The 23,828-nt window shown below is 41.0% G+C and overlaps 2 protein-coding genes across 9 annotated transcripts in view; both read right to left on the minus strand.

Annotated features, from left to right (window-relative positions):
• LOC139558549 (chromodomain-helicase-DNA-binding protein 5-like) overlaps positions 1 to 5,866 on the minus strand; it is a 55,017-nt gene extending 49,151 nt beyond the window's left edge. For 6 of the 8 annotated variants that reach the window (XM_071373749.1, XM_071373796.1, XM_071373736.1 and 3 more), the window contains exon 1: positions 3,567 to 4,911. In XM_071373749.1, coding sequence (XP_071229850.1) covers positions 3,567 to 3,633 — 67 coding nt within the window. In that variant the 5' untranslated portion in view covers positions 3,634 to 4,911. Of the gene's footprint in view, positions 1 to 3,020; positions 3,064 to 3,566; positions 4,912 to 5,477; positions 5,526 to 5,640 lie in introns of those variants that run through there. The other 2 variants (XM_071373768.1, XM_071373775.1) reach the window with 2 other exon arrangements.
• A 611-nt stretch (positions 5,867 to 6,477) lies between these two features.
• Positions 6,478 to 17,822, minus strand: LOC139558754 (large ribosomal subunit protein eL22-like). The gene is made up of 4 exons (XM_071374169.1): positions 17,724 to 17,822; positions 15,394 to 15,510; positions 12,740 to 12,864; positions 6,478 to 6,662 (listed from the first exon to the last, which is right to left on the minus strand). Exons 1-4 carry the CDS (start codon positions 17,733 to 17,735, stop codon positions 6,518 to 6,520), a joined length of 399 nt encoding a protein of 132 aa, XP_071230270.1. The 5' UTR covers positions 17,736 to 17,822; the 3' UTR covers positions 6,478 to 6,517.
• Between the last annotated feature and the right edge of the window lie 6,006 nt (positions 17,823 to 23,828).

Consider the following 23,828-nt stretch of genomic DNA (forward strand, 5'->3'; position numbering starts at 1 on the left):
CATCACATCACCCCTGGCCTGACACTGGCTCAGCCACTGGCTCCCCAGATATTTAGGACCTGGTTGACTGCCATGGATGGAGATTGATAAACCAGGCTCAGGGGGCACCCTATTTAACTAGCAGTGTAAATAAGAGATGAGTTGATGGGTTTAAAGATGTGATCTACCATGCTCTCACCATTTTAAGGTTTGGAGGGTTCACATGGTGCGCGTTCAGTAGGACGCAACATTTTTGAACGTTCAAATAGAAATTGGCTATGTAGAACAAGCATGCCTCTCTTACATGAAGAATAAGGAATCACATCGGCTTTATTCATGGCATTTCTATCTGCAACATTTTAAAACATTTGGCAACTGAACATGGCCATGGTCTTGAGTGCATTCAAAAGTGTCGTTTTACAGACCATCCAACCTGACAGAGCTTGAGAGGATCTGCAGAGAAGAATGGGAGAAACTACCCAAATACAGGTGTGCCAAGCTTGTAGCGTCATACCCAAGAAGAATCGAGGCTGTAATCACTGGCAAAGGTGCTTCAACAATGTTCTGAGTAAATGGTCTGAATGCTTAAGTAAATGTGATATTTCAGGTTTTTATTTTGAATAACTTTGCAAAATTGTCATTATGGGGTATTGTGTGAAGATCGATGAGAATATATATTTTTTTATCCATTTTAGAATAAGGCTGTAACATAACAAAATGTGGAAAAAGTCAAGGGGTCTGAATGCTTTACAAATGCACTGTATATTTATTATTTTTATATCATTTTAATTCTTGGACATAAGACTGTAAAATCACCAGGAAATGAGCTCATAATGATTTTAATTTAGGGAAATCTGTTCCAAGTATTCCAACACATTAATAGAGAAGCATCCCAATGTAATCAAGGTTTGAAATTATTGTTTTTTTTCAAATACTACAGTGCCTTCAAAAAGTATTCCCACCTCTTGACTTTTTCCCACATTTTTGTTGTATTACAGCTGAATTTAAAATTGATAAAATGGAGTTTGTCACTGGCCTACACACAATACCCCATAATGCCAAAGTGGAATTATGTTTTTTTTCCCTAAATGTTTACAAATTAATAAAAAATGATAAACTGAAATGTCTTGAGTCAATACCTATTCAACCCCGTTATGACAAGCCTAAATAAGTTCTCAAGTAAACATTTGCTTAACAAGTCAAATAATAAGTTGCATGGACTCACATTATTTTTTAAATACCTACATAATTTCTGTAGCCCACACATACAATTATCTGTGAGGTCCCTCAGCAGTGAATTTCAAAGACAGATTCAACCACAAAGACCAGAGAGGTTTTCCAATGCCTTACAAAGAAGGGGGCACCTATTGGTATATGGGTAAAAATAAAAAAGCAGACATTGAATATCCATTTGAGCATGGTGAAGTTATTAATTACACTTTGGATGGTGTATTGGGCTCCCGGGTGGCTCAGCGGTATAAGGCACTGTATCTCAGTGCTTGAGGTGTCACTACAGACACCCTGGTTCGATTCCAGGCTGTATCACAACCGGCCATGATTGGGGGTCCCATTAGGGCGGCACACAATTGGCTAAGCGTCGTCCGGGTTTTGCGGGTATAAGCCGTCATTGTAAATTAGAATTTGTTCTTAACTGACTTGCCTAGTTAAATAAAGGTTACACATCAAAGTCATTAGAAAGATACAGGCTTCCTTCTTAACTCAGTTGCCGAAGAGGAAGGAAATCACTCAGGGATTTCACCATGAGGCCAATGGTGAAGTTAAAACATTTAGAAAATAATGGCTGTCATAGGAGAAAACTGAGGATGGATCAACGACATTATAGTTACTCTACAATACTAACCTAATTGACAGAGTGAAAAGAAGCAAGCCTGTACAGAATAAAAAATATTCCAAAACATGCATCCTGTTTGCAACAAGGCACTAAAGTAATACTGCAAAACAATGTGGCAAAGCATTTAACTTTTTGTCCTGAATACAAAGTGTTAAGTTTGGGGCAAATCAAATATCACACATTCCCGAGTAACACTCCTCATATTTTCAAGCATAGTGGTGGCTGCATCATGTTATGGGTATGCTTGTAATCGTTAACGTCCGTGGAGTTTTTCATAATTGAAAAATAATTGCTGAATTGAGCTAAGCACAGGCAAAATTCTAGAGGAAAACCTGGTTCAGTCTGCTCTCCACCAGACACTGGAATATGATTTCACCTTTCAGCAGGACAATAACCTTAAACACAAGGCCAAATCTACACTGGAGTTGCACACCAAGAAGACATGAATAATCCTGAGTGGCCGAGTTCCAGTTTTGACATAAATCTACTTGAAAATCTATGGCAAGACCTGAAAATGGTTGTCTAGCAATGATCAACAACCACTTTGACAGCCCTTGAAGAATTTTGAAAAGAATAATGGGCAAACAATCCAGGTGTGGAAAGCTCAGAGACTTACGCAGAAAGACTCACAACTGTAATCGCTGCAAAAGGTGCTTCTACAAAGTGTTAACTCAGTGGTGTGAATACTTATGTAAATTAGATATTTCTGTATTTAATTTTCAATAAATTAGCAAGCATTTATAAAAACATGTTTTCACTTTGTCATTGTGTGGGGGTATTGTGTGTAGATGGGTTAAAAAAAAAATATATATATTTAATCCACTTTGAATTCAGCCCTTAAAAACAAAATGTGGAATAAATCATGGGGTATGAATACTTTCTTTCGGCACTGTTTGGGATTATCAATTAGCAGTGTACAAATTATTTACAACTATATTCTGGTCCCCTGACCATCCACTCAAGGAAAAATCTGCCCATGGCTGAATGTAATTGGGGACCCCTGCTCTAAACTATTGTTTTCCTGTTACACGTGTTTTCATAGTCACAGCCCAGCACCTCTGCAGCCACTGCTGACTTTGGACAAGAGCCTCAAAACAATTGGGACACAGCTGCACAATTTAGATAACGGGGCAGTAGCACCTGGGTGAGATGGGACGTTTATTGACATTCATTTATAGATAACGAATACCTTTTATTCAGCTGTCACAGCATGTGATCGATCGGTGCAACTTCTGACCTCAAAAAGAAACAATAAAAAAACATTATATGGTAAGAGCATAAAACGGTGCACCCTCAAAACAGCACCAACAAAATTGTGCATGTGCCTAAATCTAATAACAAAAATCAAGTAGGCTATCTATGCTGATCGCAGTCAAAGTAAAATGGAGTTCGGTGGCCTAACATCGGAGGTTTTCATATTTTTTTCACACGAACGCACTGATGCCTGCGGCTGTCCTTTTCTCGGACCGGGTCATTTCAGTAGGCTACCACAGATGGCGGCTTTTCATTCGGCCATATCATATTTGAAGATGACACAGTGGCGACACCTGCAAACCTGTGCCCGAGGAAAACGGGTAGTACTAAAATAATAAATTGTAACGCTTACTGCACCCCACCCGTCCTCTTTTCTCCTAGAACGTAGGGCAAGCCCTTTCCCCCACATTCAACTAGGCGTATAGCAGCGCAAAATATATTCAGGGCAGAAACTCCCCCTCCCCTTACTTCATTCCCTCACCTGGTATCTCGTCTTCAAAATCCATGTCGTCTTGTCCCTCGTCTTCATTGCTTAACGACCCAGGCATCTTTATCGCATACAAAAAAAACCTCTCTGAAAGTTAACCCTGAAAATGCCACTGTTCACCTCTTCGTGCCTCCCGGAAAATAATTGTATGATACTTGTGTAAATACAATTTATTTTCAAGAAAGATCGCTTCCTTCTTTTTGTAGGAAAAAAATCTGTTTCCTTTTCCACTCTTCACTATCTAAGTCCTCCAGTCTGAAAATAAGAAAGACAAAAATGGAACACATGCCCAAATTGTGACGTCTGGTCTGTTGCCATGACAATCCATCCCATAATTTTCACCACAACTAGTTAGGCATGCTCCCCTAGTTACCACTTTTACTAGTCGTGAGCAGTGCTGCAAGTAGCAATGCCACTGTGTGCACCACCAGCCTGTCGCTTTGCCCATTTTCCCAAGCAAGTCCAAAGAAATTGAGGTTACACCAGGGTATGAGGGGTGGGGGGATTCAATCCCCTCGCGAGTCCCCACTTTGCATGTCGTTTCAAATGGATTCAATGCAACGTAATCATGTATCCAGTAAGACAATCGATCTAAGTCAAACTGGGTTTGGATAACCGCCAAAATTACGTCGTTTAACGATAATGATATCGATTTTAGGTAGCGGTCATTTTGGCTATATTGTATCTTGATTGATGTAGGCTACGCGTGCGGAAGTGCGAATATTACAAAGTAAACAATCAGCTAGCCTACATTAGAGAGAGGGCATTCGTTCGTGACATTGTAGCCTACAGTAGATTTGGTTGAATTGCAATTTCAAGTATAGTAGTCCATTTCCTTTAGGTTTTAGAAAGTATTTAGCAAAGGCATGCATGCATTCAACTAACTTCCTTTCACTGACAAGAAATCCAGTTTATTGGCAAGTGCGCAGCCTGTGAAGTCGCTTGCTTGAATAGTTGTCAAGGTTACCACCGCGGGAACAAGACGCTCGTGTCATCAGACCACAGAGTTTCTAAACCCATAGGTCCAACATCGCGATACTTCCGGGAAAGCTTGTGAAGCAGTCGGCAGAACAGACCGGGGTTTGAGAAGTCAATGAGAGAAGTGACACATTCTTCCTTAGTTCATTTTCTTGAAATCTAAAAGTCACATTGATTCAAGACAATGTTTTAAGTACCTGAACATGTTATTACTCCAACCTCGTGAAAGTAGGAAGCTCTCTCATCCATTTATATGCAGATAGTCTTATACTCAGCTAGCCCCTCCCAGGAATATGTGGTTAAACTCTCTACAACAAAGCGTTCTTAGTCTAACAAGCTTTCTCTGCCCTTAACCTTGTTCTGAACACCTCCAAAACAAAGGTCATGCGGTTTGGTAAGAAGAATGCCCCTCTCCCCCCGGTGTGATTAATACCTCTTGAGGGTTTTTAGAGCTTGAGGTAGTCACTTAATTAATACAAGTACTTGGGAGTATGGCTAGACAGTACACTGTCCTTCTCTCAGCACATATCAAAGCTGCAGGCTAAGGTTAAATCTAGACTTGGTTTCCTCTATCGTAATCGCTCCTCTTTCACCCCAGCTGCCAAACTAACCCTGATTCAGATGACCATCCTACCCTTAATAGATTATGGATACGTCATGTATAGATAGGCAGGTATGGGTGCAGCTAGATGTTCTTTACCATTCGACCATCAGATTTGCCACCAATGCTCCTTATAGGACACATCACTGCACTCTATAATCCTCTGTAAAGTGGTCTTCTCTGTATACACGTCACAAGACCCACTGGTTGATGCTTATTTATAAAACCCTCTTAGGCCTCACTCTCCCCTTCCTGAGATACCTACTGCAGCCCTCATCCTCCACCCTTTCTGCCAGTCACATTCTGGTCCCAAAGCACACACATACCTGGGTCGCTCCTCTTTTCAGTTCTCTGCAGCTAGCGACTGGAACGAGCTGCAAAAAAAAAACAATCAAACTGGAGTTTTATCTCCATCTCTTCATTCAAAGACTCAATCATGGACACTCTTACTGACAGTTGTGGCTGCTTCACGTGATGTATTGTCTCTACCTTCTTGCCCTTTGTGCTGTTGTCTTTGCCCAATAATGTTTGTACCATGTTTTGTGCTGCCACGCTATGTTACGTCTCTTTTTTATGTAGTGTTTTGTCCTATATTTTTATTTAATACCCCGTCCCCACAGGAAGCCTTTTGCTAGGCCGTCATTGTAAATAAGAATTGGTTCTTAACTGACTTGCCTGGTTAAATAAAATAGACTGATACGTTTTCATTTTCTTCGGAGTGACTGACAGTTCGTTGCGAAACGACCATTAGACCCAATGACGTGTTTCTGCGCATGTGCTTAGCCAGCCAACGTCACCATGACATCGTCTGCAAGCGTGATCAGCGATTTCTTTTGGAGAAAGAAACTGAGTTTTTGGAGTTTCTGGAGTTTCTACATAACTTCATTTAAACTGTCTTTGCCCATACACTATGGATGGACCACATAAATTAAAGGAAGCGTCATTTTTAGAGTCCGCCATTTATCTAAAAGCAGATTCAAGAAGTAATTTCAGCCAACACACTATTTGAAGCATTAATTGATAAATGGAATCATTATTATTATTTGTATGTACAAACTTATCACACAACTAAATCTGAATGCAATCAACTGTCAGTTTCAAGGTTGAGTGTTGTCAAAGTAGAAAGCCCTTGGTAACAAATACATTTTCATTGCTTGCTATATTTCCCCAGACAACTCATGTAAGCACAGAGCACAAATATCTTTGCGTTATAAAGAATATGGGTTTTCAAGTCTAACCAGCTCATTGCAAGAGTAGGTACACTTTTTTTTCAAACATGCAGGTTTAGTCTCAAATCAGCAAATAAAACCATGTGAGAAGCTTTCGTTCTTTTGAAATTTTATTGACAAAAGACAGTGGCATGGATTTAATCTTCATCCTCCTCCTCCTCCTCGTCCTGGTTGATCTGGAAGTAGCGCAGTTCGTAACTCTCCTTGGTGTTGGCCACCACACGCAGCCAGTCCCTCAGGTTGTTCTTCTTCAGGTACTTCTTGGTCAGATATTTCAAATACCTGTCAGAAAGGAAAGACCAGCAGTGTCAGCAATGTAAATCCCATTGAAAATCCCATTGTGACAAAGGTGTACTGTAAATTTGTTAGATTTATATTTTGAGAACTTATCAGGCAAGGCCTGGGGTTTATTCAGGAGGGTGCAACATTACAGAAAGTTCAATTAGAACAGACAAAATGACGTGCAGAACATTGAATCAACTCCATGTTTAACTTTTCTAACTGCAATTTTCTAAACAATTTGCACCCACATAACAAATCAGGGCTACCTCGTCACAATTGAAACATCAATGTGAGACCCCCCCCCCCCCCCCCAACAATTATGAAAGATGGACGTCGGGCACCCCCAGAACACTTCGGTGCTAGCCAATATTCTATGTATAATTTGAACCCTGACCTCCATTAAATTAGGCCCATATGTACCGAGTCACCTTGCATTAATGCTAGCCACAAATGGCATTCACGTCTCACAACTGTAGAAAACCTGGGCCCGAGCTGACAAACAAACAATCTGTTAGTCCAAAGTACTGAACCTATCCATATCAGAGACTGTACAAACAAATATCTATATAGAGCAGGGATGGGCCCATGGATCAATTTCCAAAACCAAAAAAATAAACATGTACACACACACACACAAAATCATTCAAAAGTTTGGGGTCACTTAGAAATGTCCTTGTTTTTGAAAGAAAAACACATTTTTTGTCCATTAAAATAACATAAAAATGATCAGAAATACAGCGTAGACATTGTTAATGTCGTAAATGACTATTGTAGCTGGAAGCGGCTGATTTTTTATGGAATATCTACATAGGCGTAGAGGCCCATTATCAGCAACCATCACTCCTGTGTTCCAATGGCACGCTGTGTTAGCTAATCCAAGTTTATCATTTTAAAAGGCTAATAGATCATTAGAAAACCCTTTTGCAATTATGTTAGCACAGCTGAAAACTGTTGTCCTTATTAAAGAAGCAATAAAACTGGCCTTCTTTAAACTAGTTGAGTATCAGCATTTGTGGGTTCGATTACAGGCTCAGAATGGTTAGAACACAAGACCTTTTTTCTGAAACTCGTCAGTCTATTCTTGTTCTGAGAAATGAAGGCTATTCCAAGCGAGAAATTTCCAAGAAACTGAAGATCTCACAACGCTGTGTACTACTCCCTTCACAGAACAGCGCAAACTGGCTCTAACCAGAATAGAAAGAGGAGTGGGAGGCCCGGTTGCACAACTGAGCAAGAGGACAAGTACATTAGAATGTCTAGTTTGAGAAACAGATGCCTCAAGTCCTCAACTGGCAGCTTCATTAAATAGTACCCGCAAAACAACAGTGAAGCGGCGACTCCGGGATGCTGCCCATCTAGGCCGAGTTCCTCTGTCCAGTGTGTATGTTCTTTTGCCCATCTTAATCTTTTCTTTTTATTGGCCAGTCTGAGCTATGGCTTTTTCTTTGCAACTCTACCTAGAAGGGCAGCATCACAGAGTCACTTCACTGTTGACGTGGAGACTGGTGTTTTGCGTGTACTATTTAATGATGCTGCCAGTTGAGGACTTGTGAGGAGTACATTTAAAAAAGGATCTCTGCAAAAAAGCAAGGACAAAAATGACTCAAATAACCACTAGGCCTAAAATATAGGACCTGAAAGATAAGTCAGCCCACACGGGAGGGGGACATTTGATTCAAAATATTTAATTTCCAAAAGCAAGTGCCATGATCCCACAGAGAATATGGGAATTCTTTGGGGGTTTTTATGCTCCGGAGTTGAGAATATTAACAGCATATTCAAAGACCAAAAGCACTTGGGAAGTGGACTGCGGTGAGAGCATGCAGAGGCTTGCCTCGTATGGGATCTGTATCAGATTATTACCGAGGTGTGGTGGTCTTATTGGCGCTTTTAGAGTTGCCGATGCATCACCTAGGTGGGTGCCTCACTTCAGTAGTGGACGATTGACCCTACCAAAGGAGGAGCTGTGAACGTCGGCGACGACCAGATGCCCAAGCTACGGGGCCAGTCAGATGCTCACCACGCTCAGGATACAGTTGAAGTGGGAAGTTTACATACACCTTAACCAAATACATTTAAACTCAGTTTCACAATTCCTGACATTTAATCCTTGTAAACAATCCCTGTCTCAGGTCAGTTAGGATCACCACTTTATTTTAAGAATGTTTAATGTCAGAATAATAGTAGAGAGAATGATTTATTTCAGCTTTTATTTAGTTCATCACATTCCCAGTGGGTCATTAGTTTACATACACTCAATTAGTATTTTGTAGCATTGCCTTTAAATTGTTTAACTTGGGTCAAACGTTTTAGGTAGCCTTCTACAAGCTTCCCACAATAAGTTGGGTGAATTTTGGCCCATTCCTCCTGACAGAGCTGGTGTAACTGAGTCAGGTTTGTAGGCCTCCTTGCTCACACACGCTTTTTCAGTTCTGCCCACAAATTTTCTATAGGATTGAGGTCAGGGCTTCGTGATAGCCACTCCAATACCTTGACTTTGTTGTCCTTAAGCCATTTTGCCACAACTTTGGAAGTATGCTTGGGGTCATTGTCCATTTGGAAGACCCATTTGCAACCAAGCTTTAACTTCCTAACTGATGTCTTGAGATGTTGCTTCAATATATCCACAATTTTCCTACCTCATGATGCCATCTATTTTGGGAAGTGCACCAGTCCCTCCTGCAGCAAAGCACCCGCACAACATGCTGCTGCCACCCCCGTTCTTCACGGTTGGGAAGGTGATCTTTGGCTTGCAAGCCTCCCCCTTTTTCCTCCAAACATAGCAATGGTCATTATGGTCAAACAGTTCTATTTTAGTTTCATCAGTCCAGAGGACATTTCTCCAAAAAGTATAATCTTTGTCCCCATGTGTAGTTGCAAACCGTAGTCTGGCTTTTTTATGGCGCTTTTGGAGCAGTGGCTTCTTCCTTGCTGAGCGGCCTTTCAGGTTATGTCGATATAGAACTCGTTTTACTGTGGATATAGATACCTTTGTACTAGAGGTCGACCGATTAATCGGAATGGCCGATTAATCGGGGCCGATTTCAAGTTTTCATAACAATCGGAAATCGGTATTTTTGGGCTTTTTTTTTTTACACCTTTATTTAATCTTTATTTAACTAGGCAAGTCAGTTAAGAACACATTCTTGTTTTCAATGACGGCCTAGGAACGTTCTGCCTCGTTCAGGGGCAGAATGACAGATTTTTAACCTTGTCAGCTCGGGGGATCCAATCTTGCAACCTTACAGTTAACTAGTCCAATACTCTAACACCTGATTACATTGCACTCCTCGAGGAGCCTGCCTGTTAGCGAATGCAGTAAGCTAAGGTAAGTTGCTAGCTAGCATTAAACTTATCTTATAAAAAACAATCAATCAATGACTGTCATTGCTCCAATGTGTACTTAACCATAAACATCAATGCCTTTCTTAAAATCAATACACAAGTATATATTTTTAAACCTGCATATTTAGCTAAAAGAAATCCAGGTTAGCAGGCAATATTAACCAGGTGAAATTGTGTCATTTCTCTTGCGTTCATTGCACGCAGAGTCAGGGTATATGCAACAGTTTGGGCCGCCTGGCTCTTTGCGAACTAATTTGCCAGAATTTTACGTAATTATGACAACATTGAAGGTTGTGCAATGTAACAGGAATATTTAGACTCATGGATGCCACCCGTTAGATAAAATACGGAACGGAATAAACGTTTTGTTTTCGAGGTGATAGTTTCCGGATTAGTCAAGGGTATATGGTTTAGAGAGAAAGTCGACGCGTTATAATTCCTGTAATAACTTGCGGCTGAATTTGAAAGGGGTTCCTTCGTTATTTTACCGTTCATGTCTTCCATAGAGAATGTCTTGGTCTACTTCAAATAAGGTCTGTGTTTCGTGCAGGCTTAAACTGCCTCGACGTTTTGATACCCGTGTAAATCTCACTAGGATAAGGTAACGTTTGTCAACATATTTTCATAAATCCACTCTACAATTTTTTTAATCTTCGCTTATATTTAGCCAATATTGATCAGTTACCTTGTCCTATGGATATCTACACAGTTATAAAATTGGCACGGTGATGTAAGCCTACACGAAACACAGACCTTATTTTAAGTGAATCTAATAATATCCTATGGAATAAATGATGGAACCGCTTTTCAGATTTTGCTAAAAGGTGTCATGGTAATTATGACTCGCACTTTGGTTGTTAATTCTTACCATGCCCATTATTAAAATAGGATTTCCTGCATATAGAAATTAAAGTTTTTGTTTTCAACATTCATCACAGGTAACTTAAACTCTATTTTTATTCAAACAGTTGAGAGTATTTGTCTCCTAAGCAGACTCTTCAGTATCATTGTCACTTCAGAGCTGTGTGCGTGTGTGTGTATTTATGTATTATATTAAGTTAAAACAAGTGTTCATTGTTCATTCAGTATTGTCGCAATTGTCATTATTACAAAAATGTGTGGGTGTGTATGATATATATATCTATTTTTTTTAATATAAATCGGCCGATTAATCGGTATCGGCTTTTTTTGTCCTCCAATAATCGGTATCGGTATTGAAAATTCATAAATCGGTCGACCTCTACTTTGTACCCGTTTCCTCCAACATCTTCACAAGGTCCTTTGCTGTTGTTCTGGGATTTATTTGCACTTTTCGCACCAAAGTACATTCATCTCTAGGAGACAGAAGGTGTCTCCTTCCTGAGCGGTATGACGGCTGCGTGGTCCAATGGTGTTTGTACTTGCATACTATAGTTTGTACAGATGAACGTGGTACCTTCAGGCGTTTGGAAATTGCTCCCAAGGATGAACCAGACTTGTGGAGGTCTACAATTTTTTTTCTGAGGTCTTGGCTGATTTCTTTTGATTTTCCCATGATATCAAGCAAAGAGGCAGTGAGTTTGAAGGTAGGCCTTGAAATACATCCAAAGGTACACCTATTGACTCAAATAATGTCAATTGGCTTTAGAAGCTTCTGATAGGCTATGTCATAATTTTCCAAGCTGTTTAAAGGCGCAGTCAACTTAGTGTATGTAAACTTCTGACATACTGGAATTGTGATACAGTGAATTATAAGTGAAATAATCTGTCTGTAAACAATTGTTGGAAAATTGCTTGTGTCATGCACAAAGTAGATGTCCTAACCGACTTGCAAAAACTATAGTTTGTTAACAAGACATTTGTGGAGTGGTTGAAAAACAAGTTCATGACTCCAACCTAAGTGTATGTAAACTTCTGACTTCAACTGTACCTTTCTGAACTGCCTGTCATTGGAGGATGTGGAAGACAATCACCCAAGAACTGCCAGATCCCCAATTTTGTTTTTAAAGCAACTGAGATTGTTCTTGTTATGAAAAGCACAATATAAAATAAATCCATTATTATAAATGATACATTTCCAATTATTTACCAGGTGGGGGGGGGGTGTTGCTAGTGTTCTATAATTTCATGCCATATAGGGCTAAATATAGCTTCAGAAGGAGCTTAAGAATCAATGAATGTCTGAGGATACATGGTGGCATGGAAACATTTTTTATTATAGAACTGACAAAAATCATGCTCACTGCTGGAGTCATTGATCAGATCACAGCATCTCCAATTGTGGAAATAAAACTGACTGAAGTCCAAAAATAACATGCGTTCTATCCATGTCTCTTAATGTTTTCTATTCATGTACATCTCAATCCGCCTAATGATAGTATTTTATGATCCTCAGACCTTATTTCAACCGCTAATCACTTTAAGAGCACTTAAAATAATGAATTATACATGCATTTGCTCCAGACTGTCCATCAGGCAAAACAATAAAACCAATAAAGGCCTAACATCGATTACAAAACAGTGCCATGACCCCATAACAGAAAGCAACATGGAAAACATCACATATAACAAGACAGCTCCAACTTCCTAATTGAAAAGGTGAAAATGCAATAACCCTTACATGCATAACTGTGGAGACAAACCAAGTCCCTCCATCAGACAACACAACATAAAATGGCAAGTGATGTTGCTCGGCACATCACATTGCAAGCAGGGCAATTCAAAAGATAAATCAAGATTTGATTCAAACATACCTTTTGGAGAAGGGCACTTCAGAATTCACAGCGATTTTGCTCTTGCTCCTCTCAATGGACACCACACCACCACCCAGGTTCCCAGCTTTACCGTTGACCTTGATGCGCTCCTGCAGGAATTGCTCCTAACCAACAAGACCAAAGGTGTATTTTAGGACAGTCTTTCTCCCAAATATGGATACTAGCTGTAATGACTGCTACATACTGCTGCAAATATTCTGTCAATATAATGTACATGTTAAACATTTAGTAGACGCTCTAATTCAGAGGAATTTACAGTTAACGCATTTAACTTTAGTTAGGTACGACAACCACGTATCACAGTCATACGAACTGAAAGTTCCTCAAAGCAGCTAACAGCAAAATTAGTGCTAGTAAGAGAAGACAAGTACAAGTGTCATTGCAACTATCAGGATACGTCGGGCACCTCCAGAAGAGTTCGGGGCTAGCCAAGAGTCAATGTATAATTTGAACCCTACCCCCCATTAAATAAAGCCCAGATGTACAGAGTCACCTTGCATTAATGCTAGCCACAAATGGCATTCTCGTTTCGCAACTGTAAATAACCTGGGCCCGAGCTGACCAACAAACAATCTGTTAGTCCAAAGTACTGATACGTCATAACATAAAACAAATATTTTATTAAAGTAAAGTAAAGTGAATAAATTATGGTTAGTAAGTGATAACCAGTAATGGGCAGTCACCACCATCATCTGACTTTTATTCAGTGTTATTACAGCAGTCAACCCACATAAAAATTGAAACCTAAAAACGCGATTATTTGTTTATAATCCAGCCGAAACCAACCTCAAAAACCCCTAATCGCTCCACACTAATCTGAATCCTAAATGTCTGCGGTGTAACACACCAACTGCAAAATATCATACCCCACTACCCATTACAGTTGTAGCGTTACTACATTGAAGAGAGGCCAGTATCAGCATAACGTGGATAAACCAGGAGTATCTGGATTATGAATAATTTGTGCCATGCAATGTGTACATCGAAATAAGTAATAGTACTTAATAGGATATTGGATATTGCAGTGCAAAAAAAATTATAAGAAATACAATCGATAGTTACATTTCGGCGATATTATTATGGCGTTAGGTTGACGCAACAATGGATTCTACCCCCCAAAATATATTTTTCCTGCCACTAAATGTCAATAATATGGCCGGCAAAATACATAAATCATTTGAAAACATTGTGGCAGTTGTTACCCATGTCTAACAATCCCAATACTGTGCTTTATGATAATGACACGATATGAGCCCAAATGTAAAGCGGGTGCCGTGCTAAGAACATTCAGATCTGTGGGACTGCCCTTTTTGTGAAACTTGCCAAATCTGTTTTCATATTTGCTCTTTGCGATGAGTATTCCTAAACATATCACAGTAAGACCGATGCAACATTGTATTTCCAAGTGTGGGAAAGTCCTGAGGGTGTTTCAGTTATCGGACATCTTTTGACAGAAATATAAAGTAATAAGGTTTTCATCACTACTGTCATTCAAATGTTATCAGAGACAAAACAAACAGAAAGTTACAAAGTAGAGCTTAGTAACTAAGTTTTGATATATGGGTTGTCGGGGATTGGCCCAAATTCATGTTTCACAACCCCCACATCCACGACGAATGCTAGTGCCCCACGCCGTTCGCTGAGGCTACAAGCCGGGCGAGATGCAGTGCTGTGCGGAATTAGCTGTATTGTGCAAGTGGCACATTTTGTGATTGATGTTTTATTCTTTCAAGTAAAAACTACTAGAATTCAGTGGCTAAAGCACTACAAAACGATAAAAACATAGCTAAATACCAGTGAATTGCAAATGTGTCCCATCCATCTTTCTGTGCAGCTGGCTAGCAGGCCTCTGTGCCTAGGCTAATTACTTAATGCAGTGTATCCTCCCATCACCAGAGTAACTCATCAACAACAAAAATAACATTACAATTAGGGCTGTGCCAGTCTTGGAATTTGAGGTCACAGTAATTGGCCAGACCAATGAACACTATCACCGACATAACCGTTCGGGGGTGTTTCTTCAAAGCGAAGACACCGTAATGAGAGAAATTATGTAGTCTAAGCTACTAAAAATAGGCCTTTCACAAGATTACATCATGACAGGAGTGTTTGATTCTTATTAAAGAGATGGAGTTCAGACAGGCTACTTTAGGAAACTTTCTGAATGGACATATAGGCCAATAGAGAGCATCAGCGAACTCACACCCCTGTAAAATCAGTGTTGATTAGTCTATAAATTAAAAAACATTCCGTATTGTCCACTTAACAATACATTAGCGCATTATAGGCCTCAGAGCCAGAACAACCTTGACTGCTGTTGAATAATTAATGCTCATGAAACATGGGACCAACACATGGGTAGGTAGCATTAGCTAGTGCTAGTCGGCTGTGCCAAAACACTGGTATTTTTCATCTCAAGGCTTGTTCTTCATCATTTTAAAATAGGGAGCCAACATGTTTACAGAACTTATTTCCATGACTGATCAAAACTAATTTTCTCTCATCTCTTTGCAACAGATATATAGTGAGCAATGTTTGGAACGTCACTCGCCAATAATATCATATTGTGAACTTCATGGCAATTCCCAGCCCTAGGATATTGCATGTTATTTTCTCTAACATTGGCTACTTACAAAGTTGGCAGCATCCATGATGCCATCCTCCACTGGGTGAGTGCAGTCCAGGGTGAACTTCAGGACCTGCTTCTTCTTCTTGCCACCCGTTTTGGTCTTTTTGATGACCTGCTTCTTCTGCCAAGACATTGCAGAGGGGCTAACATTATTCCAAATGACTTGATAAAACAGATTACACCAGAGGTGTATTCATTTCGTCATGCAAAGGAAATCGATTACCATTTAAGAACCAAACGGAACCAGAATTTGTCCAATAGAAACTTGTTTTTGTTGCAAAACATTTTGTAACAGAGTTGGTATTATGAATACACCACTGACGGTTTCGTTTAAGTATCTAACGCGATAGCACAGTGTTTTTTTAACATTTATTTTATCTTTATTTAACTAGGCAAGTCAGTTAAGAACAAATTCTTATTTACAGAAGCAATTTCTGCCAATCTGCATACTGTACCTGTCTTTGGTTCTTTTTTTAAAAACAGTAAAAACGTTTTTTTTTAAACAAGAGGCGAAGCGAGAGGGATAACTGGGCTCAAAATCATTCTCCAGCAGGTGTCGGTTTTTTCCCACTCACCAAGCTAGGAGTTTTTGTATGGAAGTCAATGAGACTGTGTTGAATTTGGTCAACTATTAAAAAAAGTTGTACATTTTGTCATTTATCAGACGTTCTTATCCAGAGCGACTTAACAGTAGTGAGCGGATAATCTTTTTTGTGCTGGTGCCCTGTGGAAATCAAAACCACCCCCTGGTGTTGCAAGCGCCATGCTCTCACAACTGAGCCACATGGGTCTTATTTGATCTAATAGAAGTTTCGTAATGCATAGGTTGTTATGAGTGTACTGATATAATTAGGCCAGGTAACATTCTGGAAACTCATAGGGAAAAAACACTTTACATGCCCGTTGTACACATCTACCTGCCCTCTCATGGCCTAGAATGGTCCCACCTGATCTTGCCTCCTAACTGCTTTCTATTTTTGAAAACATTTATTTCCATTGTTATATCAGCCATTTGACTATGATATAATGGATAATCTGTTTTTAAAACTAGCTAACTTGATTGGTGTGTGTTATCAATCTGGCCAGGGCCCGGTTTCCCAAATGCTTAAGTATATCGTTAGAACAGTTAAGATCAATGGTTCTAGTGATGTACTTAAAAGGCGTCCACGCATTATTCCCATCAGTTTGTGCATATATTATGATATTTTGTAACGTTTCTGTTCACTTTGGTTTTCCCGCAAGTTCTACTCCCAAGTGGTGCAGCGGTCTAAGGCACTGCATCTCAGTGCTAGAGGTGTCATTACAGACCCTGGTTCGATCCCGGGCTGCATCACAAAAAGACATAATCGGGAGTCCCATAGAGCGGCGCACAATTGGCTCAGCATTGTCCGGTTTGGCCGCCATTGTAAATAAGAACTCATTCTTAACTGACTTGCCTAGTTAAATAAAACGTTTTTTCATGTGGTCGTGCACAGCCAAAATTTGGCCAGTCAAGTACCCAAGCTAGCTGGATAAAGTTGGCTAGTTACTTCCAGTCACAAATGAGAGAACACCTCACTGACCATTTTACCAGCCCTAGTAGAGCTGGTTTGGCTGTATGTTATCTACAGCTTTGGTGACCAACTGTACTGCTGGCAACAATTTAATCACGTTTTAATTCTACATTTACTGACACCGGTCACATTCAACGGGTGTTGCACGTTCGTAAATTAATCAGTTATTTTGCGCTCTGGCACTCAAACGAGTGCGCTCTGAAATCGGAGTAGATCGCCAGAGTGACTATACGAACGCACCCTTAGATTCATTCATACTATTTTGAGGACGTGTATTACTGACTACGGCGCCCAATATGGACATGGTACGATTGCCGGTTCCTTCTCGTTTTTCAAGCGAAGGTCTTAGATCTTAAACTAAGTATGCGAGCACACACGTCTGGTTCGCCTAACCAAATTCGAAACGACACATGCTGACTAACGCTTTTGGGAAACCGGGCCCAAAGTTATTTGTATTAATTTTAAAAGTGCCATTAATCGGATTTAATTTAGCACGACAACTTCTATCTAGTGCATTGCCAGCTGGTGTGCTGATGGTTCACGTTTAAGTTACAGTTGCCGACTAGCTAGGTAACGCATGAACTAAATTGCTACAACGTGGTTCATTGGGTACAGGCCCAACTGGTAAACAAAGCCATTTATTGGTACTCCTTTACTTATTTGGCCTCACGGAAACACAGTCCAATATGGATTTATTACGTGCACATCAAATACAATAAACGACAGACAATAAAAACGTCTTATAGGTAGCTATACAACATATTTCACCGTGAGTACTCACAATCGGAGCCATGTTGGCCAACGATTCTTGTCCAGAAAGGAAGAGGCGGGGTTTATTACAACCCTATATCCGGTCTAGATAAATAGAATAAATCCATGAATCGGGGATAGATTCAGCCAGAAGATATTCTTTGCCCCAGTTTGAGTGAGATGTTTCTGACTTAGTTTTCTTATCATTTTATTTATTTTTACTTATTTTTCTGCTTAAAGTATTATTTGGGCCAAACGGATCAGCTGAAATCATCTAGGAACCCACTTTTGAGAGTAGGAATACTCCACAATTATTAGAGTCAACAGGCATATGTGGGCTACAGCAGAGCCATATGCTTAGAGAGTTCTAAATACATGGCTCCGGGCTACAGGTGTTCACTAAATTGTTTTGATTTAGGGTACTCAAAAGGTTCTACAGCTGCACCATCAAGAGCATCCTGATTGGTTGCATCACTGCCTGGTATGGCAACTGCTCTGACTCAGAGGGTAGTGCGTACGGCCCATTATATCACTGGGGCCAAGCTTCCTGCCATCCAGGACCTTTATACCAGGTGTTGTCTCAAAGGAAGGCCCAAAAAATTGTCAAAGACTCCAGCCACCCTAGTCATACTGTTCTCTCTGCTACCGCATGAAAAGCGGTACCGGAGCACCAAGTCTAGGCCAAGAGGCTTCTAAACAGCTTCTACCCCCAAGCCATAAGACTGCTGAACATCTAATCAAATGTCTACCCAGACTACATGCATTGCTCCCCTCTTTTACGCTGCTGCAACTCTCCATTATCTATGCATAAGTCACTTTAAACTCTACCCACATGTATATATTACCTCAATTACCTCAACTAACCGGTGTCCCCGCACATTGACTCTGTGCCGGTACCCCCTGTATATAGCCTCGCTATTGTCATTTTACAGCTGCTCTTAAATTAGTTTTTACTTTATTTTTTAGGTATTTTTCTTAAAACTGCATTGTTGGTCAAGGGCTTGTGATTAAGCCTTTCACTGTAAGGTCTACCTACACCTGTTGTATTCGGCGCATGTGACAAATAACATTTGATTTGAGTTGCTCAATCCAGATAGCTTTTCTCTACAATTGAGCCAAAAAGCCTGCCCTCATTTCAACATTACTAAGACTGCAGAATACGGGTTGGTGATGATACCCATTCTATCCCGACTTCCTGGTTAATCATGGGGAGATTATTAAATATTAGAGGTATTTTTCCTGCTGACATGGCAACAATATATTATTTCCCTTTTGTCATCTGTAACAGTATGGTTGCACCTTTGGCACCACCCCCAGTCCCCCACTCTGAGGGCCAATGCAGGTAGTCCGGGTAGCCATTTGAGAGTCTTGTTTAGAAGTCTTATGGGTTGGGGGTAGAAGCTGTTCAGGGTCCTGATGGCTTGCCGTGCGGTAGCAGAGAGAACAGTCTACGGCTTGGGTGGCTGGCGTCTGACATTTTATGGGGTCTTCCTCTGACACTGCCTGGTATAAAGAGGACCTGGATGGCAGGGAGCTCGGCCGCAGTGATGTACTGGACTGTACAAAATACCCTCTATAGTGGCTTGCGGTCAGATATGAAGCAGTTGCCATATCAAGCCGTGATGCAGCCAGTCAAGATGCTCTCAATGGTGCAACTGTAGAACATTGAGGATCTGATGACCCATGCCAAAGCTTTTCAGCCTCCTGTGGGGGAAAAGGTGTTGTTGTGCCTTCTTCACGACAGTGTTGGTGTGTTTGGACAATGATAGATCCTTAGTGATGTGGACACCGAGGAACTTGAAGCTCTCTAATCTCCGCTACAGCCCTGTCGAAATTGCAGCAGCCCTGTGCTCAGCCCTTCGTTTCCTGTAGTCCAAGATCAAATCCTTTGTCTTACTGACATTGAGGGAGAGGTTGTTGTCCTGGCACCACACTGCCAGGTCTCTGACCACCTCCCTATAGGCTTTCTCATCATAGTCAGCAGTCATCGTAGTTACAATCATTTCGCTACACCTGCAATAACATCTGCTAAATATTTGTATGTGAACAATACATTTTCATTTGATTATATCAGGCATATCACTGTTGTGTCATCTGAAAACTTAATGGATGGCGTTGGAGTTGTGCGCGGCCATGCAGTCGTGGGTGAACAGGGAGTACAGGAGGGGACTAAGCACGCACACCTGCATGGCCCCGTGTTGAGGGTCAGCATGACGGATTTGTCGTTGTCTATCCTCACCACCAGTGTGCGGCCCGTCGGGAAGTCCAGGGTCCAGTTGCAGAGGTAGGTGTTCAGTCCCAGGGACCTTAGCTTAGTGATGAGCTTCAAGGGCACTATGGTGTTGAACGCTGAGCTGTAGATAATATGTCTGTAAATGATAACCTGTTTAAAGGTCTTACTCACATTGGCTACGGAGAGTGATCACACAGTCATCTGGAACAGCTGGTGCTCTCACGCATGGTTCAGCGTTGCTTGCCTCAAAGCGAGCGTAGAATGCATTTAGCTGGTGTGGTAGGCTCACGTCACTGGGCGGCTAGTGGCTGGGTTTCCCTTTGTAATCCGTGATAGTTTGCAAGCCCTGCCACATCTGACGTGCATCAGAGCCGGTTTAATAGGATTTGATCTTAGCCCTGTATTGACGCTTTGCCTGTTTGATGGTTCGTTGGAGGGCGTAGCGGGATTTCTTATAAGCGTTAGTGTACTTGAAAGCACAGAATATTCTAGAATGTCATATGCCATAGCGTTAAGATCTCCCTTCACTGGAACTAAGGGGCTTAGTCCAAACCATGAAAAACAGCCCCAGACCATTATTCCTCCACCAAACTTTACAGTTGCCACTACGCATTCGGGCAGGTAGCATTCTCCTGGCAGAAGTTTACTTACACTCAAACGTCAAACGTTTCAGGTAGCCTTCCAAAAGCTTCCCCCAATAAGTTGGGTGAATTCTGGCCCATTCCTCGTGACAGAGCTGGTGTAACTGAGTCAGGTTTGTACGCCTCCTTGCTCACACACGCTTTTTCAGTTCTGCCCTCAAATGTTCTATAGGATTGAGGTCAGGGCTTTGTGATGGCCACTCCAATACCTTGACTCTGTTGTCCTTAAGCCATTTTTCCACAACTTTGGAAGTATGCTTGTGGTCATTGTCCATTTGGAAGACCCATTTGCGACCAAGCTTTAACTTCCTAACTGATGTCTTGAGATGTTGCTTCAATATATCCACATAACCTTCCTACCTGATGACATCTATTTTGTGAAGTGCACCAGTCCCTCCTGCAGCAAAGCAACCCCACAACATGATGCTGCCACCCCCATGCTTCACGGTTGGGATGGTGTTCTTCTGCTTGCAAGCTTTTTCCTCCAAACATAACGATGGTCATTATGGCCAAAAAGTACAATATTTGTCCCCATGTGCAGTTGCAAACCGTAGTCTGGCTTTTTTATGGTGGTTTTGGAGCAGTGGCTTCTTCCTTGCTGAGCGGCCTTTCAGCTTATGTCGATATAGGACTCGTTTTACTGTGGATATAGATACTTTTGTACCCGTTTCCTCCAGCATCTTCACAAGGTCCTTTGCTGTTGTTCTGGGATTTATTTGCACTTTTCGCACCGAAGTACGTTCATCTCTAGGAGACAGAACGCGTCTCCTTTCTGAGCGGTACGACGGCTGCGTGGTCCGATGGTGTTTATACTTGCGTACTATTGTTTGTACAGATGAACGTGTTACCTTCAGGTGTTTGGAAATTCCTCCCAAGGATGAACTAGACTTGTGGAGGTCTGCAATTTTTTTTCTGAGTTCTTGGCTGAATTCTTCAGATTTTCCCATGATGTCAAGCAAAGAGGCACTGAGTTTGAAAATGGGCCTTGAAATACATCCACAGGTACACCTCCAATTGACTCAAATGATGTTAATTCGCCTATCAGAAGCTTCTAAAGCCATGACATAATTTTCCAGAATTTCCCAAGCTGTTTAAAGGCAGTCAACTTAGTGTATGTAAACTTCTGACCCACTGGAATTGTGATACAGTGAATTATAAGTGAAATAACCTGTCTGTAAACAATTGTTGGAAAAATTACTTGTGTCATGCACAAAGTAGATGTCCTAACCGACTTGCCAAAACTATAGTTTGTTAACAAGAAATTTGTGGAGTCGTTGAAAAATGAGTTTTAATGACTCCAACCTAAGTGTATGTAAACTTCCGACTTCAAATGTATGTTCCGAACCGCCCCAGAGTCTGCAACACCACTAAGCAAGAGGCACCACCAAGCAAGCGGCACCATGAAGACCAAAGAGCTTTCCAAACAGGTCAGGGACAAAGTTGTGGATAAGTACAGATCAGGCTTGGGTTATAAAAAAATACCTGAAACTTTGAACATCCCACGGAGCACCATTAAATCCATTATTTAAAAAATAGAAAGAATATGTCACCACAACAATCCTGCCAAGAGAGGGCCGCCCACCAAAACTCACAGACCAGGCAAGGAGGACATTAATCAGAGAGACAACAAAGAGACCAAAGATAACCCTGAAGGAGCTGCAAAGCTCCACAGCGAAGATTGGAGTATCTGTCCATAAGACCACTTTAAGCCGTACACTCCAAAGTTGGGCTTTATGGAAGGGTAGCCATAAAAAAAAAAGTCAGTGCTTAAAGAAAAAAATAATCAAACACGTTTGGTGTTTGCCAAAAGGCATGTAGGAGACTCCCCAAACATATGGAAGAAGGTACTCTGGTCAGATGAGACTAAAATTGAGCTTTTTGGCCATCAAGGAAAACGCTATGTCTGGCGCAAATCCAACACCTCTCATCACCCCGAGAACACCATCCCCACAGTGAAGCATGGTGGTGGCAGCATCAGGCTGTGGGGATGTTTTTCCATCGGCAGGGACTGGGAAACTGGTTAGAATTGAAGGAATGATGGATGGTGCTAATAACAGGGAAAATCATAAGGGAAACCTGTTTCACTCTTCCAGAGATTTGAGACTGGGTCGGAGGTTCACCTTCCAGCAGGACAATGACCTTCCGAAGCATACTGCTAAAGCAACACTCGAGTGGTTTAAGGGGAAACATTTAAATGACTTGGAATGGCCTTGTCAAAGCTCAGACCTCAATCCAATTGAGAATCTGTGGTATGACTTAAAAATTGCTGTAGACCAGCAGAACACATCCAACTTGAAGGAGCTGGAGCAGGTTTGCCTTCAAGAATGGGCAAAGGCAAAAATCACTGTGTCTAGATGTGCCAAGCTTATAAAGACACACCTGCATGAGATTCTAGAATCTATCCAAGCAAGGAATAAGGCCTTTTAAAAAATGTAAGAACTCTCAAGAGCAGCATGATTTTGTCCTATATAAACATCACATAAATGAAGTAGAGAGCAGGATGGATGAAGCTAAGAGGGGTTACTTTGCTGAGAAAATAATTGAGAACAAAAATGCCCTTAAAAAGCTTTGGAAATCATTTAAGGAACTAGGCTGTAGTAGTACTACCAAAAACAAACTAAACAGTATTGGACTGAACATCAAGGGGGAGATGGTATATGAAAAAGCAGAGGTTGCCAATGAATTCAACAATTTTTTTTAACTTCTGTTGCCAGCAAGCTGGTTAGCAAGCTGCCCACCAGTTCTGGTTTGTATGGAAGCAACCAAGTCAAGAAGTATTATGTAGAGTAGGGGTTCAGCCAAACTCTTTTTCTTTTGCAAAGGTAGCAACAGCCAAAATAGTCAGTATGCTGGCAGAGCTTAAATGCTTCAAAGCCACAGGCCTGGATAATATTCCTGCAAGGTTTCTTATAGATTCTGCTGAGCAAATTGGCCCTTGTATTACGCATATCGTTAATCTCTCTCTTGAACAAGGCACCTTTCCCAGGGACATGAAACAAGCTAAAGTTATACCTCTGTATAAGAAGGGGATAAAGTCTGACCCTGGGAATTATAGGCCTGTATCTATCCTCTGTGTAACATCAAAGATCCTGGAGAGAATTGTACATGAGCAAATGTATGAATATGTTAACAAACAGGGTCTAATGTATGATTTTCAGTCAGGTTTTAGAAAAACATAGTCCACTGATTCATGTCTACTTTACTTGACTGACTTCATCGGGAAAGAGATTGATGAGGGGAATCTGTGTGGAATGGTACTGCT

The sequence above is a fragment of the Salvelinus alpinus genome, chromosome 2, assembly GCF_045679555.1.
Source record: "Salvelinus alpinus chromosome 2, SLU_Salpinus.1, whole genome shotgun sequence".
NCBI lineage: Eukaryota > Metazoa > Chordata > Actinopteri > Salmoniformes > Salmonidae > Salvelinus > Salvelinus alpinus.

What these genes read in the sequence shown, in the direction of transcription:
- LOC139558754 (XM_071374169.1), bottom strand. An exon ending in TCATGGATGCTGCCAACTTT is followed by an intron (nt 12,865 to 15,393) that starts GTAAGTAGCCAA and finishes CTTGTTGGTTAG; the next exon opens with GAGCAATTCCTGCAGGAGCG. An exon ending in GAAGTGCCCTTCTCCAAAAG is followed by an intron (nt 6,663 to 12,739) that starts GTATGTTTGAAT and finishes CCTTTCTGACAG; the next exon opens with GTATTTGAAATATCTGACCA.